Raw genomic sequence first — 19,449 nt, 5'->3', positions numbered from 1 at the left:
ATATTAGTAAATCTACAAAATGTAATAAGGAAAATCTTACAAAAAGGCCCTACAAAAACCCCAAATCAATTCACTGAGTGGAGAGCACACTAGAGCCATTCATTTTTCTCTAAGTCACAAAATCAACCCTAGCCTAAAGATCAGATGTGTTCACCCTTTTGCTGGCGCCAAAACCACTTGGTCCAAATAACAAAAATTGGCCAAACTACCCAAGGCACACCCCTGAAAAATTTGAAACCAAACCAGGGTCATTTGACATGGTTTGGCATCCATTTTGTCGCGGGTGAACATTGCAGACATACAAGACTTGGTGCCACCATATCTTCTAAGCTAGTAGCTAGCTCTAGGTGCCAGGAAGAAATCTTGCACAAGACAATTGGCGAGATTCACACGTTTGGGAGCTCTGCAGGTGCAAGAACTCGAGCAGATGAACACGACCACGTGTTCGACGCGCCCTGGCGACGCCAGAGCACGCCTCGGCGCTCGGCCCACGCGCGCAGCCCCGCGCCGTGTCAACCCCACGCCCACGCCTGCACCCGCGGCTATAAAGCCCACACCGGTCTCGACCGTACACCCCCGCGCGCTCCTAACCCCGCCCGAGCACGAGTTCACCGGCGTTTGCCTAGAGAACGACGTGCCAGCAGCCGCACAAGCCACGGCCACCGTAGACCGGCCAAGCTAGGCATCCTCCACCCCGACCGACCTTTTGGCTAGCTTCCCCGGAGCTCAGTGAAGCTTCCCGAGCCGCGGATTGGACACCACCTCACCGGAGACGCCGGATCGACGTCGCCGGACTTCAACCGGCCGCCGTCGCAAGTAGACTGAGCCCCACGGTAAGCCATTCGTCGATTCCTTGTACCTATCACATCCTTAGCATCTAGTGAAGCTCCTCGTGCCATTCGATTGAACCCTACCGCCGTGAGCAGGCCGGAGCACACGCCGCCGACGAGCCCGACCGCCTGCGCACGTGGCCAGCCCTATTCCAGCCATCTTCGCCGGCGATCCGCACCTTGATATGATCGCTAGGACCTCCCGGACCTCACCTAGCCCTCCACCGGACCTCACTCGCCGCCGGTAAGCCGTGCCACCCTTTTTTCTCTCTGCGGTCACTGTTGCGGTGGGGGAGAAGCCCGTGTTGAGAGAAAGAAAAGCCAGGGGAGTTTTTGCAAGGTCAGTGACTCAGGGAAACAGTTCCGCAGGGGCACCGTTTAAAGGATTAGTTAAAGGAAACCCCATGGGCCTCGGTGCAAACCGGTTTTTCCATAAACCTTTAAGTTTTATTCTTTTAAATGAATGCAGAACTTGAAAAATTTATAACTCGAGTTCTATCCAACCAAATTTGGTCAAAACAAATTTTGCTAGGTCCTAAATATCATGAGCAATTTAGGAAAAATGATAAACCTCCTGATTCCTGCAATACTTTTAGAGTTTTAATTTAAATTAGTAAACTGCCCAAAGCTAATTAAATAAAGGAAAAATAGAAATACTCTTGGGCTGAGGTTAAGAAAAATTAGAGACATACTCAACTACTATCTACTCTGTTTAAAAATGTTAAACTCTCGAGTATACCAGGTTAAGGAAGGATTAACCACCAAAACTTGTTTTGGTCCGAACCTTAAGAAAATGAAAAAGTGAAATTAAAATAAGAACTAGAGGGCAACCACATTTTTTCTAGCCTTCTTAAGTACCATAGTTCATAAGAAATTTTTGTTGAAACCCCTGTTAGTACAAAAGAAATGCACCACATTTTATTTCATAAAAACAGTAAGAAATTAGAAAAACCCTAGAAAAATAACCCTAAGGGGGAAACCACCCCAATCCTTGGGATAACTACTAATATGCTAGTACAATTCTAGGAAAAATATAAGTTCTATTGTTTGATATTTTTCAAATAACAAGTTAGTTATAAGTGCTTTTTTGACATTAAACTTTGGAAAATCACAACTAAATAACCATTAAGTCACTTTCTGTGATTTTTGGCACAGAGACTTTTCATTACCCATAGATTTTGACAAAAATAATTTTTAGTACAGAAATCTCATCTAAATCAGAGCTGTAGTACAAAGTGACCATTTACCCTCACTTTTGTTATTTTTGCCCAACGTTTATCTGAATTACATCTAACCTCAAATTTGTAGAATAAACTACAGAGACCAATGTTTACCCACTGTAATTTTTGTAACATTTTTGGAGAATTCTAAATCACCATGGTAGCTCAAGAGCACTCAAAAATAAGCATAAATAGAAAGTAAAAGGGGAATTGTGGAAGAAATTAATATTATACAACTAAATCTCTCTAAGAGTCCAATAAAACATAAAGGAGATCATTAAAAGTTTTAAGTTCACTCAAGACCCCAAGATAGGTGTGTATAGAACACTTAAGGCACCATCCGATCAAGAAACCCTAGTTGACCCAATGTTTTAATATTGTTTCACCATACCTAGTATTTGCTAAATTGACATGTCATTAATATACATGTATCTTGTTCATTGCATTCGATAGATTGTAATCTCGCTGACGGAGAGTACGTCGTCATTCCAGAGCAAGGAGTTGCTCAGGAGGTAGCCCCGGAGCCAGCACCAGAGCCTACTACTGAGGATCTGCCTGCCCCAGTTGTTGAAGGCATGCCCCGGTTTTATGCATAACCGTTTATATATGCTAATTTACTACACTTAATGTTTGTAGGTTTGTACTGTGCACTTAAGTGTAGGAGTTGATTGAAACCCTAGTTGCATGAACTCAGGATTCCCTTTTGAGATGGATACTAGTATGCTAGGTCGAGTAGCTGCTTTGCTAATTAGGGATCTCGGTAGAAGTCGAGTGATTTTTCTAGCACTCGCGCGAGGTCAGGAATTGATTGTCTCCATTTTTATATCGGAATGATGATGGTCTGTGGACAACGATCCATGGGGATGCATTGTCTACGAGATGAGGAATTGGAATAAGGATTAACGTGCGGATACCTATGTCAAGCGTTTGAACGTACTAAGCACATGCCGAGAAATATGGTAAATCGGTAAGCCTAGTACCTGAGTGAACCTGCCCGCAGACTTTGCCCCTCACGTGACCTGAGACGCAGTCTCCCATTCCGGTTATGGTGGGTACAAGTGCGGTCACTGCACGACGGCAGTCAGGGTCAGTGAGGCATTGTACGCCAAGGCGGTGAGCCTTGTTCTGTTGACGGGGAATGGATGGGGACGGTTGATGTGTGTGGGGACGGAGGCCTCGCCACGTCGTGTGTTTAGGTTTACCTTGCAAGGTTTAAAACTCGATTCGAATCGTCTGCTTCTCGCATCTAATGAGACTGGTGATCCATTGTACTGCATTGAGTAATAAGTGGAAATGTTGATTGGCAAAAGATGTTGATTGGTAAAGATGTTTGATACCATGTATTATTAGCTAGGTACACATCTAGTTTAAAAGGATCAGACTAAAACTTGAAAAGCTAAAACTTGATTATAGACTCAGCTAGTGTTTTTGGCAAACCAAACCTCTTAGCCAAACACCTTCATGTCTAGAGGTAGAGGAGTAGACTCCTCACACCGGGTAAGTCTAGCTGAGTATTAGTATACTGAGCCTTGCTTGTGGCATAATTTTTTACAGGTTCTCTGGAGGATATGGTTGCTGGAGTAACTTGGTCGTCCATCTTGCCACCGGGTTGGACAGTCGAGTGTGACCCTACCTCAGCAGGGGATGAGCATGAGGAGTGATGGGCCAGGCTTCCCCATCTTCCCTTTTATTTACCGTTAGTTAATTTCTGCTGCATCCAGAACAATGATTACTACTTTTGCAAAACTCTGATGATGATGTAATAACCTTAAGTACTTCTTTAAATTATGGTATTATGCTTTATTGTATTTGCTCTATGCCTCACCTTCGATTGAGTATGTGGTACTTGATCTTGTTAGTGACCTAGTCGGATTAGATCCGAGGGACTGACGGTTTATTCCTATTTATGTGTGGTCTAGCCTCTAAGGTGGGACTTAGGCACTTAAGTTGGAATAATTCGGGCGGTTCCGCCACAATTTCTGTCCATATCTTTCAACCTGTAAGAGCCAGGTCTTGACGAAGATACAACCAGAAAGGGTCCTTCCCACTTAAGCTGAAGCTTCCCCACTTAATCAGGGTTGGCCACCCTTCGAAGCACCAAATGACTTGGCTTGATATTTTTCAATCTTACTTTTCTGTCACGCCATTTGACTGTTTCAGCCTGGTATTTATTAATGTGCTCTATGGCTTGAAGTCTGGTCCCTTCTATGGTATCCTTTGTTATTTGGTAGTCACCTTCGTCCTCTATCGAAGCTAAAGTTCTTATTGAACCCGTTCTTGCTTCTTCTGGTGTAATAGCTTCGTCACTGATTAGAAGCTTGAACAGAGTAAATCCTGTCGACCTTGATACAACAGTGTTGTGGTTCCAGACCACTTTTATTAATTCATCTGGCCACTTTCGCTTGGGCTGATTGAAGATTGACTTTATTATTCCTGTTATTATAATTTCATTTGCCCTTTCTACCAATCCATTTGACTCCGGATGCCTCACTAATGTGAAGTGTATTTTTGTACCAATTTGGTTACAAAAGGTTTTGAAAGTTTCGGCATCGAACTGAGTTCCATTATCAACGATGATAGCGTTCGGCACGCCAAAGCGACAAACAATGTTTTGCCAGAAGAATTTCTGTACTGTGGCCGAAGTTATTGTAACCAAAGGCTTTGCTTCAATCCACTTAGAAAAATATTCCACCGCCATCACAACATATTTCGAGTTGCCTTGTGCCGGTGGGAGTGGTCCTAACAGATCCAATCTCCATCTTTGCAGTGGCCAAGTTGGTTGTATTAGTTAGGTCAAAGACGAAGGTTGTTTCTGGTCTCTGGCGCATCTTTGGCAATTTTCACATTTTTGTACTAATTCTGCTGCATCCGAAGCTGCCTTCGGCCAGTAAAAACCTTGTCTAAAAACCTTCTCCAGTAGGGGTCTAGACCCAATGTGGGCCCCACATAGTCCTGCATGTATCTCCTTCATTAATTCTTGCCCTTCGGTTCTGGACAAACACTTGAGCAATGGAGAGCAAACTCCATGCTTGTATAACTCCCCTTCTATTATTACATATGGTCTTGCCCTGGCTTCCATTCTTTTATTATAAACTTCGTCATCCGAAAGACAGTTGCCCCGGAGGAAAGATACAATCTCAGTCCTCCAATCTTCACTATGTACTGGTGAAATTGTGAGCACCACACTTTCCATGAGCTCAGCTGAAGGTGTTTTTATTGCTTCAAAAAACACTTACGAAGGTAGCAGTAGCCCCTGTGCCGCCGATTTGGCCAATAAGTCTGCATGCTCATTTTCTCCCCTTAGGATGTTCTTTACAGAGAAACCTTCGAAAGAGACTTCCAACCTTCGGACTGCATCTAGATATTTTTCAAGCTTTGGGTCTCTTGCTTTTGCTGCTTTTGTCCACATGACCCGATATAACTTGTGAATCAGTCTTGAGAATCGCCCTTCTTATGCCCATTGCCTTAAGTTTCTGAAGCCCCAAGAGGAGGGCTTCGTACTCTGCAATATTATTTGTGCAGCTAAAGTCCAAACTTACTGCATAACAGGTTCTGACTTTGGATGGTGCAACTAGGACGGTAGCTGCCCCTACACCGAAGGTTCCCCAAGACCCATCACAAAATACCATCCAAGCTTCGGCATCATTTATTCTTTCTTCATCCTAAGCCCTGGCGTCCAATCGGCAATGAAGTCTGCTAACGCCTGAGATTGAATCGAAGACCTATGTACATAATCAATGGTGAATTCATTGAGTTCTATGGCCCATTTTCTGACCCTTCCTGTAGCTTCTCTGTTCCTCATTATGTCCTTCAGGGGCTGTGATGAAGGCACTATTATGTGATATGCTTGGAAGTAGTGTCGAAGCTTTCTGGAGGCCATCAATACAACATACAGTACCTTCTCAAATTATGTGTAATTCTTCTTTGATGGGCTGAGTACTTCGGAGATGAAGTATACCAGTGCTTGCTTTTTTATCTAGCCATCTTGTTTCTCTTATACAAGTGCCTCACTAATCGCAGCATGAGAAGCAGCCACATATAGAAGCAATGGGGTCCCTGATGAACGTGGAGTTAGAGTTCTTAAATCTATCAAGTATTGCTTCAGCTCTTCGAAGGCTTTGTGCTGGGCTAGACCCCATTGGAAGACTTCGGCTGATTTCAATATTTCAAAGAAAGGCAGATTCCTCTCTGCTGATCTTGAAATGAATCTGTTCAGCTATGCCAGCCTTCCTGCTAACCTTTGAGCCCCCTTTTTTGAATTTGGCGGCTCCATCCGAAGGATGGCTTCGATTTTGCTTAGGTTAGCTTCAATACCTTTTGTCGATACCAGGCAACCAAGAAACTTGCCCTTCTTCACTCAGAAGACACATTTTTCTGGATTTAACTTAAGACCAGCTTGTCTAAAATTGGAAAATGTCTCTTGCAAATCAGCAACATTGTTCTCTTGTTTTATGTTTTTTACTATGATATCATCGACGTATGTTAGCACATTTCTACCAATTTGGGGGTGAAGAACTTTGGCAGTCATTCTGCTAAAACTTCCTCCAGCGTTCTTGAGTCCCTCAGGCATCCGGAGATAACAATAGGTGCCACTAGGAGTTATGAAGCTTGGCTTCGGCTCATCGTCCTTTTTCATCCAGATTTGATGATAGCCTGAGTAGCAAAACAATAAGCTCATGAGTTTCGAAGTAGTTGCTGCACCCACTAGGGAATTTATTCTTGGCAATGGGAATTCATCCTTCGGACATGCCTTGTTGAGATCTGTAAAATCAATACACATTCTCCATTTTCCGTTAGCTTTCTTCACCATGATGGTGTTGGCCAACAACGCTGGGTATGTTACTTCTCTAATAACGTCGGCACTTAGAAGTCTTTTTACTTCATTTCGTGCACCTTCGGCTTTATCATCGGACATTTTCCGAAGTCTCTGCTTTCTCGGTCTGAAAGACGGGTCCACATTGAGTGAGTGTTCAATGATGTCGCTATTGACACCACAAAGATCATTGGCCGTCCAAGAAAAAACATCTTTGTTGTTAAACAAAAATCTTAGCAAGGTCTTTTCTTGTTCATCAGATAGTTCAGATCCCAGCAGCACTTTTTTCTCGGTTATGTCTTCACACAAAAGCATAGGATTTGGTGATCTGCCGAAGCAGCCTTTTCTCTTTTATGCTTGTACTGCTGATAAGCTTCAGCTTCATCTATAATATGAATAGCCTTCGAATCCGTCCAACTTCCTTTGGCTCTCCTGGCAGCTTCTTGACTCCCATGTATAGCAATGGGCCCTTGTTTCGAAGCTATCTTCATACATAGGTATGCTAGGTGTAGTATTAATTCGAAGGCATTGAGCGTCCCTCAACCAATGATTGCATTGTATGGATACTCCATATCAACAATATCAAAGACAACTTACTCTGTCCTTGTGTTGTTAACGTAGCCGAAGGTGACCGGCATTGTTATCTTGCCAAGTGCCACGATCTGTCTCCCTCCGAAACCACAAAGAGGGTGTGTTGCATCATGCATCTTGTCATCTGGCTCTTGCATTTGTCTGAAAGCCTTCACAAAGATGATATATGCTGCACTGCCTGTGTCCACTAAGACATTATGGACCAAAAATCCCTTGATGACACAAGATATAACCATTGCATCGTTGTGAGGATAATCTTTAAGCTGAAGGTCTTCCTGAGAGAAGGTGATTGGAATATGAGACCACTTGGACTTGATGAAGGGTCCTTGCACTCCAACATGTTGTACCCTTCTATGTGCTTCCTTCTTCTGTTTCTTGTTGGCTGGTTCAGAACTTGAGCCTCCTGTGATTGGGAGCACTAGCTTCGTAGTCGAAGATGCTACAGCTTGGTTGCTTTGTGAAGCCATCATCGTAGTTGTGGAAGTGAGTTCACCGGAGGTGGGCGCCAATGTTGGTCACTTTTTCTCAAATGCTATAGATCAAGAACAAGACAACACAATTGTTAATGGTTAAAGACCTTCGTCCTTCGAAGCATTATTTCCTTTCGGATATAATGATCTTCAGACGAAGGTCATGAAGGACATACCTTCATCATTTTAGCATAGGAATATGAATAATTAATCAATAGAACATAAAGAAATAAAGATCATAATTATATATCAATAATCTATTTGCATTTATATTATGTGAATATGAGTAAATATCAATAATATTCATATTACATTAATACCTTCGGCTTGGCATAAGGTAAGGATGCGAGAATGACACGAGAGTGATTACAATCCAGCGTGAACAGTACGGGGGTACTGTTCATCTATTTATAGGCACGGGACGTAGCCCGGGTAAAATTACATTCATGCCCTCAAACATTTGTTTACAAGTAATTAAAACTGATAAGGTCTATCTAGTTTTTTTTCCTTCTTTGCTTGGTCTGGGCCAAAGCTATTGACCTTCGACATTTTGCACTGTTGCCAAAGCTATTGAGCTTCGTCTCTAGGAGCTGAGCCGAGGCTGAAGGTAACTTCGGCAAGCTTTTGTATCATTTTACCGAAGGTGTTTTTGCCCTGAGCACCTTCGATGGAGAAGAAGACCCCCAACACCGACCTCAGCCTCAGTCTGTTCAGCTTTGACATTGGGTGTATCTTCGGCAATAGCTCCCTCTTGCACAACCAAACTTGAGTGCCTCATCATTTCTGATATGGGCGCTGTCTCAGTCACTTCAGTTTGTTTCCCCCACAGGACACCCTTGTAGTAGATCTTACTCTGGCCATTTTAGTTTTTAGTTTCTTTCAGACGAAGTTGATATTAAGTGACGAAGCGCATGCTTGAAAGCACAATGCAGAGAGTTTCGGCTTCGGTTAAAATTTTCAACAACACAACAATGCAATGACAATGAATGCTATGGTAACTTCTCATCAACCTGTCTGTTTATATAGTCTTGCAGGAGAAGAAGGCGAACCACCACAGCGTGCAGACTGGCTGAACGGTGGACCAGCCAGTGCTTGAAATATTTTAATCGTTTTTTGATAACAAGCTCAGGGAAGGTGTTTTTCGGACCTTCGACATTCCGAAGCCATCGTGTTTTTCGTGGACCGAGCTCGTTACAAAAAAACAATCTAGCACCACAAAGGGGCTAGTGTTAGGGATCTTCTTCTTCGCCGAAGGACCTCAAGACAAAAACACCTACGGCAAAATGATACAGAGGTCCGCCCTCCTTCTGCCAAAGGTTCTCAAGACGAAGACCTTGCGTAGAAGCAACGATGCCAAACATCGAAGCTACTGTCAGCTTCGGCTCAGATCAAGCATAGAAGGAAAAGACTAGATAGACCTTAGCGATCTAAGTTGTCTATAAACAAATGTTCAAGGGCATGAATGTAATTTTACCCGGGTTGTGTCCCGTGCCTATAAATAGGTGAATAGTACCACCGTACTGTTCATGCTGGACTGTAATCACTCTCTCGCGTCTTCACCTTCGAGCAAGCCGAAGGTATCAATGTAATATGAATTCTGTTAATATTCATATATGTTTTGTGGAATGCAAATACAAATGAATTAACGAGATGCATTTATTGTCTACATCCTTCTGCATTCCTATTCATATATTAGATGATGAAGGTATGTACTTCTTGACCTTCGTCTGATTAGCATTATACCCATGTGGAGATAATGCTTTGGAAGACGAAGATCTGTTATAATTAACAATTGTGTTGCCTTGTTCTTGATTCACAACATTTGAGAAAAAGTGACCAACAATTACCATGTCGTGCCACCTCATATGCCCAGGGTCGAATATTCTTCGGCCATGAAAGATCTCAAGAGATATAGGGTGGAAGGGGTGGAACTATCCATGGTAGGAAAGCTAACAATATAATGTCAGGCAACCTGAGGTTTTCACCCCCATACAAAATGGATGGTCACCGGATGTAGTGGTAAAAATTAGGGACGAGGTAGCTCGGTTGTTCAGAGACAAACTCGATGTTGGTGTGTCAGCCACGGGGCAATCATATCGAAAACTGTATAGTCACTTATTGGACGTTGTACCATATCCGTAGTGAACTAGGATATCAGATTTCTCTAAATTTTATAGTTGTTGGGGACTTGTTCTCAAATGCTATAAGTCAAGAACAAGGCAACACAAAAAATTTAAATGTTAATGTCGTTCGTCCTTCGAAGCATTATTTCCCTTAGGAGATAACGATTTTCAAACGAAGGTCATGAAGGACGTACCTTCATCATCATGATAAATGATGATGAAAAACAAAGCATATGAAACATGAAAGATAACATAAATAATCATATAACTTCATTCACATAATTTAATTATATAAGCTTGAATATTTAAATACGATATTTAATTACATTTGTACCTTCGGCTTGACAGAAGGCAAAAATCCGAGCGTTGCGCACGAGTGAAAATAGGATAGCGTGAACAGTATAGGGGTACTGTTCATCTATTTATAGGCACAAGACACAGCCTGTGGGAAATTACATTCATGCCCTTTACAAATGTTTACAATCATAGTACAAGCTATCTCGGGCCGATTGGTCATTTCATCTTTAAGTCGGTGCGTCTGAAAATGTACTCCGAAGCTCTTTGATTGATAGCTTCGGCTTCGTGTCAGTCTTCCGAAGGTGTTTCTTCTCATGGGACCTTCGGCGATAAAGCAGACCCTCAACAGTAGCCCCTTCACGGTGCCAGATCGTTTTTCGTAACGAGCTCGACCCGTGAAAAATCTCCAAGGCTTCGGAATGCCGAAGGTCCGAAAAACACCTTCCTTGAGCTCGTTGCCGAGAAACGATTAAAATATTCCGAGCGTGAGGTGGTCCACCATGCGGCGGGTACGCACGGTCTGGCGATTCACCTCCCAAGAGTCGAGTGGTCCACCGTTCAGCGAGTGCGGGTAACTGTTCAGCGGGTGTGGGCAACTTGGCGATTCACCTTCCCACCTGCAGCACTATATAAACAGACGGGTAGGTGTGAAGTTACCACAGCATTTACTGCTATTGTACTGTTGTGCTACCGAAAAATTTGACCACCGTCGAAGCTTGTTCACCGTATTCTCAATCAAAGGATCACTTTGCTCTAGCTTCGTGACAAGAGGGAGCTTCGTCAAAAATAATCAACTTCGTCAAAACGCAAGAAATTCAAAATCAAACAGCTAGGGTTACACACGACGGTGAGGAAACCGAAGCTACTGAAACTGCTCCGATCTCCGAAGTTATGAGGCGGTCTGGACTAGTTGTGACGAAGGCGCCCTGCTACTGACGAAGGCGCCCTGCTACTGAAGCCAAGCAGGCAGATATTGAAGAGGGAGATACTGGTGAAGAAGAGATTGATTATAACACCGTTATGCCATCGAAGCCCAGCCATTTGGATTTTGGGAAGTCGACTATGTCCGAAGCTGATATGCCCATGATGACAAAGCTGGGTGTTGGGACCATGCTTCGTCACCGAAGGTCCTGCAGGAAGAAACACCTTCGGCAAAACCTGTTTATACGTGACACCGAAACTACCGCTCATGAAGCTTCGATATTATAGCGTATCCGATGATGAAGGATCGAACCGACTTAAAGATGGAATGACTTTTTAGTTCATGAGGGTCTGAGTCATAACTGTAATCTTTTGTAAGGGGTATGATTGTAATTTCTTACAGGCTTCGTCCTGTGCCTATAAATAGTGAACAGTACTCCTTTACTGTTCACGGAATCCTGTAATTGCTAACGCATTACTCTGGAATTATTGTTCTCTGCCAAGGCAAAGGTATAAATGTAACTAAACATCATGTTTTAATATGCCAATTTATATGATAAAATAAGTAAATGATGTTATTTATTCTTGATATTCTTTAACGTTTTATATTTTATACTAGGTATGTGCCCGTGCGTTGCTACGAGGGTTAAAAATAATATAAAACACAGATACAGAATAACAAACATCACTATAATATGTAAAATTCGTGTTACAAAAATATCACAATAACACTAATATTGTATTGACGATATAAATATATAATATTATATAAATACGTCCACTCAAATAAAATAAACTAATATGAAACAAACATTATATTATCGCACAAATTATTTCTAAAGGCTCAATATAAAAATTTGAATGGTAGGCAAATATGTTGACAACCATACACTAATCTAATCTTTTTTAGCAATATTGATAAGTATCTGTTGTATGTACCCTGTAGTTAGATTTTTTCTTGAGTCCTCTCCCATGATTTCAGTAACGGGACAACATACAACAACTGGTCAGAAGTCAAATCCACAAATCTTAAATTCTCAATCACATATAGGTAGTAACGGGCTATAAATTTTACACTATAAAATTGAGGATTAGATCGGATTAGAATCAGGTTCTATTTCTATTCATTTTTGAACTAAAATTAATTAAGGGCTCAAAGAAATTGTGAAGAGACAATTCCATTACCATCCCTAATCACATCCCACGAGCCATCACCGTTGAAGTGCACGCGGCACAGTAGATCTCCACCCGGGTGTCGCCGCCCTCCTTCCGCACCACGTCGGACTGCAGGTGCCATCAGCAGCATCTCAGCCCTCACATTTCCCCCAATAGCAGTAGCAGTAGGCCAGCAGCAGCTTCTTCACGTACCTTGGGGTGTTCCTGGCCACCATCTCGTCGGGGTTGAGGTCCCGGAAAACGCTGAGCATGCCCGGCGCCTCCTCCTGCTACTGCCCGATCTCTTCCTGCAGCAGCTTGATCCTCTCCGGCAGGTCCTGGAATATAACTATTCCAATATATATGGCTTTAAATCCGCATAAATTATTAGCTTGACATAAACTCAGACATCCTTTTAGATTAATAGTATAAAAATAGGGATGCAATAATAATCAGTAGGAAAAAAGTTTAGCAGCATTTCCCATTGAAACTGTAATTCTCAAGGGGGTGGAAATGTATTCACATGATGGTGTGTATTCATAGTTGGACGTTTCCTTGGAAAGAAACTTGAACCTAACATTGGAAGAATAAAAAATGTCTTGCCATACCTAGAACCCAAAGTCGCCTAGTAAGAAATGTGAGAAACCATATAATTCCTAGCAGGTACCCCAGGAGAAACTTGGGCTGAGCCGATCATGTACCCCTTTGAAACCGCAGCTCTGGCACAAGGTGGATGAGCATCATAGACGGTAAACTTTTTTCTCAAGAAGTTTGATCTGATTAACAGATAAGAAAATTTTAAACCAAGGTCTCTATCATAATTTGATACTTTTTATCTTACACACGAAACAAGTTACAATTTCTAGACGCTTTCTTGAATGCTCACCTTAGCTTGCCAATGTAGGAACCAGCCGATGTGTTCTTCGCATCAAGCGAGATTAGGTATTCAGTGCATGCGGGCCTACGACATTTGCGTGCAGCAAGTAGAAATTTCCCATCATCAGCTAACCCTGCAGAGCAAGAGAGAGAGAGAAAAGCACCCCATCGACGATGATCACATCCACGTCGTGTTTGCCCAACAGGCATTGCATACATACAGGGTGAAAAGAGCATACCATCAGTGACTCCAAGGCACAGAGAATACGACTGAGCAGCCCGGTCCCTCCTGATGAAACATTTGAGAGGGGCATCCCTTGGGCCAGGCTGCAGGTTACAGATTTGAAATTGCAAGTTAATAAAACCCGAATAAAATCGATGAACAGAATTTCAGACCTAAACAAATCATACACACACAGATGGCATAATAGCAAAGTGTGTGAGTGACAAAATCATAATTTTGTATTCGGGTTCAGAGTTGGTGAGAGGGAACCAAAACAACCTGCTTGAGAGATGGGGAAGGTGAGTTTCCCAGAAGCCTCCGGCACGCGCACAATCTTGACGGCGGCCCTCCAGCAGCGGCAGACGCAGGCGCACACCACGATGGCGCTGCGGGCCGGCCACCGTGGCTCCTGGTCCTCGACCCTGACCAGCACCATACGTAGAAGCTCGAAAGGCAACTGCGCCCAGCAGCCCTCCCGCGACGCCTCGTCCGGCTCGGCTGCCGGCGCTCGCCCGGCCCCGGCGTGGCCCCCCGGCCGGAACCGTAGCACGCCGCGCAACGAGATGGCGCCGATCTTGCCCTTCATCTCCTGGATCATGCTGCTGAAAGGCATCGCCTTTCGCGGTCCTCCCACACCGAAACCACCACATATATTTCACATCTCATCAGCCCAGCTGCCATATATAGATATACAGCTGCCATATATAGATATAGAGTGAATTGCTTCTTTGTTTGTTCTTTGCAAATGCCGACGAGACACAAGAGCCAAGGAAAAAGGAGAGGTTTTTTTTGTCATTCTCAATCTCACCTTGCTGATCTTGGGCATGACGTACCGTAGCATGGAGGCGGTCGTTGAGGCGCTTGCGGCGGCGGTGCTCGACCATCAGGTTCTTGGACAGCATCCCCTCGACCCTCTTCTTCTTGGACGCCAGGGCCGCCGGCGGCGCGGCACCAGCGCCAGCGCCGAACGTGCCGCCGCTCTTCGCCAGGCCGGGCTCCACCTTGCAGGCCCCGAGGCCCGTGGCGCCGTCCACCAGTGTCGCTGATGCTGCCTTGGGCTCGACGATGTCAAGGAACCCCATCTCGCCGCCATAGTCACCAGCATTGGGCCCGGCGAACGAGGCGGCGCCGTAGACCTCACTGAGGAAGTCGAAGCCGGGCGCTGCTGCCGGCTGCGGTTGCGGCTGGGCGTAGGAGGCGATGGGAAGGCGCCGCAATAGGAAGCTCTCGACCATGGCGGGATTTGGGCGCCGCGGGGAAGGAGAGTCTGCGCACTGTCGAGGCCACGCGGCGATGGAAAGGCAGATGAGGCAGGGAGGGATTTGGGGGACGCGGTCATCTGGAACGCCATTGTCAAGGAGCGCGTGTGGCGAGGAGCCGTATCGCGGCAGGGAAGGAGCACGTTGTTCGCGGAGCAGAGGGGTAGGAGAGGAGGAAGGGGCGGATCGGCAAACCCCCGAGCGGAACACACAAAAGCGCTCCACCACCGCGAACCATTCCTTTCCTTTCTATCTACCTATCCCTCCTTGGCTCCTCGCCCTTTTCCCTCTTGCCCGAGTCGCTCGCCTCCCTGCCCCTGCCAGCCGCTCCTCCAGCTCGGCCCGTGCCGCGCCTCGCGCTCCGCCTCCGCCGCCTTCTCGCGGAGCCTACGTGCCGCGGATTGGTCGGCCTTGACCAGAATCGCCCGGTTGTGGCGCCGCAGCCGATGTGCTTCGACAGGTCCCCATCGCTGCCGCACCGTCGTCGTTCGCCATTCCCTCCATTGTAAGCACCACAGGCGAATCGAATCGAAATCAGATGGGTTTGCAGGCGGAGGCGTTGGGGTCTTCGTCTTCCTGCCGTTGTGGTCCCTATCGGAGGCGGAGTGGGGCACGAGGCCGTGACCTGGCTGGGCTCCAGCGACCGGAGGCGGAGAGGGGCACGAGGCTATGGGCGGGCTGGGCTCCAGCGGCAGGCTGCAGAATGGTGGAGGGAAGAGCGAGGGAAGAAGGCGACTGGGAGGAAGTGATATGCGCAGGAGGGCAATTGCGTCGGGCACCACCCCCTTCCCTCCCATCCTCCTTTATCTCCCTCTCCAAGCGATGATTGCGGGGAATGGTAGAGAAGGAGGGAGACGTGGGATGGGGGCGCGATCATCGCGCGGTGATGAGGGCGGCTCGCGTGGTGATGAGGGCGATGACATTTTTGGAAAGGAAGGGCGGCGAGTGCGCTGGAGACGGACGGTGGCAGTGGAGGGGGCATTGATGGAGATGTGGAGGCAGAACCGTGCACCATATCCTGTGAACGTCTACACTACTGTCTTATATAGTTGTATAGATTTCATTTCGCATTATTTTATCTCTGAACACGAAGGTAGGACCTTCGTGATTTATCATCCATAACCTTCGTCCGAAGCTCATTAAATCCTCAGGGATATAATGCTTCAGCGGACGAAGGGCTTTAACATTTAACATTCTATGTTGCCTTGTTCTTAAGGCAAAGCATTTGAGAACAAGTCCCCAACATTGGCGCCCACCTCCGGTGAACTCACTTCCACTTTTTTGAGACGATGGCTTCGTTCAAGAATCAAGCTGGAACTGCTTCGGCTCCGAAGCTGATCCTCCCGATAACAGGCGGTTCATGTTCAGAGCCGGCTAACAAGAAACAGAAGAAGGAGGCACAGAGAAGAGTACAACATGTAGGGGTACAAGGACCCTTCATCAAGTCAAGATGGTCTCACATTCCAATTACCTTCTCTCAAGAGGATCATCAGCTCAAGGATTACCCACACAATGATGCTATGGTTATCTCTTGTGTGATCAAAGGATTTCTGGTCCACAATGTTTTGGTTGATACAGGAAGTGCAGCGGATATTATATTTGCTAAGGCCTTCAGACAAATGCAAGAGCCCGAAGACAAGATTCATGATGCTACGCACCCTCTTTGTGGCTTCGAAGGAAGACAGATTGTAGCACTTGGTAAGATTATCATGCCAGTGACCTTCAGATTTGTCAACAATACAAGGACTGAGCAAGTTGTGTTTGAAATTGTCGACATGGAGTATCCTTACAATGCTATCATTGGCCGCAGAACACTCAATGCTTTCGAAGCAATTCTTCATCCAGCATATCTTTGCATGAAGATACCTTCGGATCAGGGACCTATTGCTATTCATGGGAGTCAAGAAGCTGCCAGAAAGGCCGAGGGGAATTGGACTGATTCAAAAGCAATCCACAATATAGATGAAGCCGAAGCTTGTGAGCAGTACAAGTACAGAAGGGAGAAGGCTGCTTCGGCCGATCAGCCGAAACCCATGCTTTTATGCGAAGATATCGCAGAGCAGAAGGTGCTGCTGGGATCTCAATTGTTTGAGCAGCAAGAGAAAACCCTGATAAGGTTTCTCTTCAACAACAAAGATGTCTTTGCCTTGTCGGCTAACGATCTCTGTGGCGTCAACAGGGATGTTATTGAACACTCGCTCAATGTTGATCCATCTTTTAGACCCAAAAAGCAGAGGCTTCTAAAGATGTCTGATGACAAGGCCGAAGGTGCTCGAAATGAAGTAAAAAGACTCCTTAGTGCCGGAGTTATCAGAGAAGTGAAGTATCTAGAATGGCTGGCTAACACCGTTATGGTAAAAAAAGGCCAATGGCAAATGGAGGATGTGTATTGATTTTACTGATCTCAACAAGGCCTGTCCGAAGGATGAGTTTCCATTGCCAAGGATAGATTCACTAGTTGATGCAGCAGCTTCATCAGAACTTATGAGTCTGTTGGATTGTTATTCAGGCTATCATCAAATTTGGATGAAGAAGGAGGATGAGCCAAAAACCAGCTTCATAACCCCTAGCGGAACATATTGTTACCTTCGGATGCCTAAGGGGCTCAAGAATGCTGGAGGAAGCTTCAGCAGAATGACAGCAAAGGTTCTTCATTCTCAGATAGGCAGAAATGTGCTAACTTATGTTGATGATATCATTGTAAAAAGCACGAAGCAAGAAAATCACATTGCTGATCTGCAGGAGACTTTCGCTAATTTTAGACAGGCTGGTCTAAAACTGAATCCAGAAAAGTGTGTTTTCGGAGTGAAGAAGGGGAAATTCCTTGGCTGCCTAGTTTCAACAAAAGAGAGGCTAATCCAAATAAAATCGAAGCTATCCTTCGAATGGAACCACCAAGCACAAAGAAGGGGGCTCAACGATTGACAGGAAGACTGGCATCTCTCAACAGATTCATATCTAGATCAGCAGAGAGAAATTTACCATTCTTCGAAGTGCTGAAGTCAGCCGAAGTTTTTCAATGGGGACCAGTTCAGCAGAGAGCCTTCGAAGAGCTGAAGCAATATTTGATAGACCTAACGACGCTAACTCCACCAACGCCAGGGGCTCCTCTGTTGTTATATGTGGCAGCTTCGCACTCAGCGGTAAGTGCAACACTTGTCCAAGAGAAGCTTGAAGGGCAAGTCAAAAAGCAAGCCCCAATATACTTTGTATCCGAAGTTCTTAGTTTATCAAAGAAAAATTATACAGAATTGGAGAAGGTGCTTTATGCTGTTTTGATGGCCTCCAGGAAGCTTCGGCACTATTTTCAAGCATACAATATAATTGTCCCTTCTTCACAACCATTGAAGGATATTATGAGAAATAGAGAAGCTACTGGAAGGGTTGGAAAATGGGTTGCGGAACTCAATGAGTTCTGCATTGATTATGTGCATAGATCTTCGATTCAGTCCCAAGCGTTAGCAGACTTCATTGCTGATTGGACGCCATGGGCTCAAGAAGAAGAAGCGAGTAAAGACGCCGAAGTTTGGACAGTATTCTGCGATGGTTCTTGGGGAACCTTCGGGGCAGGAGCAGCCGCTGTGTTGGTCGCACCCTCCAAAGTAAAAACTTGCTACGCAGCAAGACTTGATTTCAGTTGCACAAATAACATTGCTGAGTACGAAGCTTTGCTCTTGGGTCTTCGGAAGTTAAAAGCAATGGGAATTAGAAGGGCGGTTCTTAAAACTGATTCCCAGGTTATTTCTGGTCATATTGACAAGAGTTGTAAAGCAAGAGACCCGAAGCTTGAGAAATATTTAGACACGGTCTGAAGGATTGAGGCTTCCTTTGAAGGGTTTTCTGTCAAAAATATTTCTCGAGGAGAAAATGAACATGCTGATTTGCTAGCCAAGTCAGCAGCACAGGGGCTGCCCTTACCTTCGGAACTATTTTTTGAAACAATAAAAGCACCTTCGGTTGAACTTCTTGAAAGAGCAGTCCTCAACATATCTCCTGTTTATAGTGAAGACTGGAGAACTGAGATCATCTCTTTCCTTCAGGGTAACTTTTTTTCAGATGACGAAGCTTATAACAAGAGGATAGAGGCAAGAGCTCGACCATATGTTATAATAGAAGGGGAGCTGTACAAGCATGGGGTCTGTTCTCCACTACTCAAGTGTTTATCCAGAGCCGAAGGTATAGAATTGATGAAGGAAATACACGTAGGCCTGTAGATCTCACATTGGATCTAGGCCTTTGCTTGGAAAAGTTTTTCGTCAAGGATTTTATTGGCCAAAGACAGCTTCGGATGCAGCGGAATTAGTCCAAAAGTGCAAAGGCTGTCACAAATGTGCAAGAGATCAAAAACAACCTTCGTCTCTAACCTAGTTAATACAACCCTCTTGGCCATTGCAAAGGTGGGGTCTTGATTTGTTAGGTCTGTTACCACCAGCACAAGGGAACTTAAGATATGTTGTTGTGGCAGTGGAATATTTTTCTAAGTGAATTGAGGCAAAGCCTTTAGCCACAATAACTTCGGTCACTATTCAAAAGTTTTTCTGGCAAAATATTATCTGTCGCTTCGGAGTGCCGAATGCTATTACTGTGGATAATGGAGCGCAGTTTGATTCCGAAGCTTTCAGAGAATTTTGTGAACAAATTGGCACGAAGATCCATTTTGCATCAGTTCGG

General features: G+C 44.9%; 1 protein-coding gene and 1 pseudogene across 2 annotated transcripts; both read right to left on the bottom strand.

The window, feature by feature from the left end:
- Positions 1-12,363: 12,363 nt before the first annotated feature.
- LOC109942537 (uncharacterized) lies at positions 12,364-14,754 on the bottom strand (annotated as a pseudogene).
- LOC103640016 (tubby-like F-box protein 11) lies at positions 13,051-14,311 on the bottom strand. Of its 2 annotated transcripts, XR_004852658.1 has the most exons (4): positions 13,799-14,061; positions 13,536-13,623; positions 13,307-13,430; positions 13,051-13,139 (listed from the first exon to the last, which is right to left on the bottom strand). XR_004852658.1 is itself a non-coding variant. In XM_023301055.1 (3 exons), the coding sequence occupies exons 1-2, from the start codon at positions 14,130-14,132 to the stop codon at positions 13,538-13,540; spliced, it is 420 nt and encodes a 139-aa protein (XP_023156823.1). In that variant the 5' UTR covers positions 14,133-14,311; the 3' UTR covers positions 13,379-13,424; positions 13,536-13,537. The 2 variants fall into 2 exon arrangements, 1 of the variants encoding a protein (XP_023156823.1); XM_023301055.1 differs by lacking the exon at positions 13,051-13,139 and having other exon boundaries at positions 13,379-13,424; positions 13,799-14,311.
- Positions 14,755-19,449: the final 4,695 nt, after the last annotated feature.

This window comes from Zea mays, chromosome 9, assembly GCF_902167145.1.
Source record: "Zea mays cultivar B73 chromosome 9, Zm-B73-REFERENCE-NAM-5.0, whole genome shotgun sequence".
Taxonomy (NCBI): domain Eukaryota; kingdom Viridiplantae; phylum Streptophyta; class Magnoliopsida; order Poales; family Poaceae; genus Zea; species Zea mays.
This window is presented reverse-complemented; position numbering and strand designations above follow the sequence as displayed.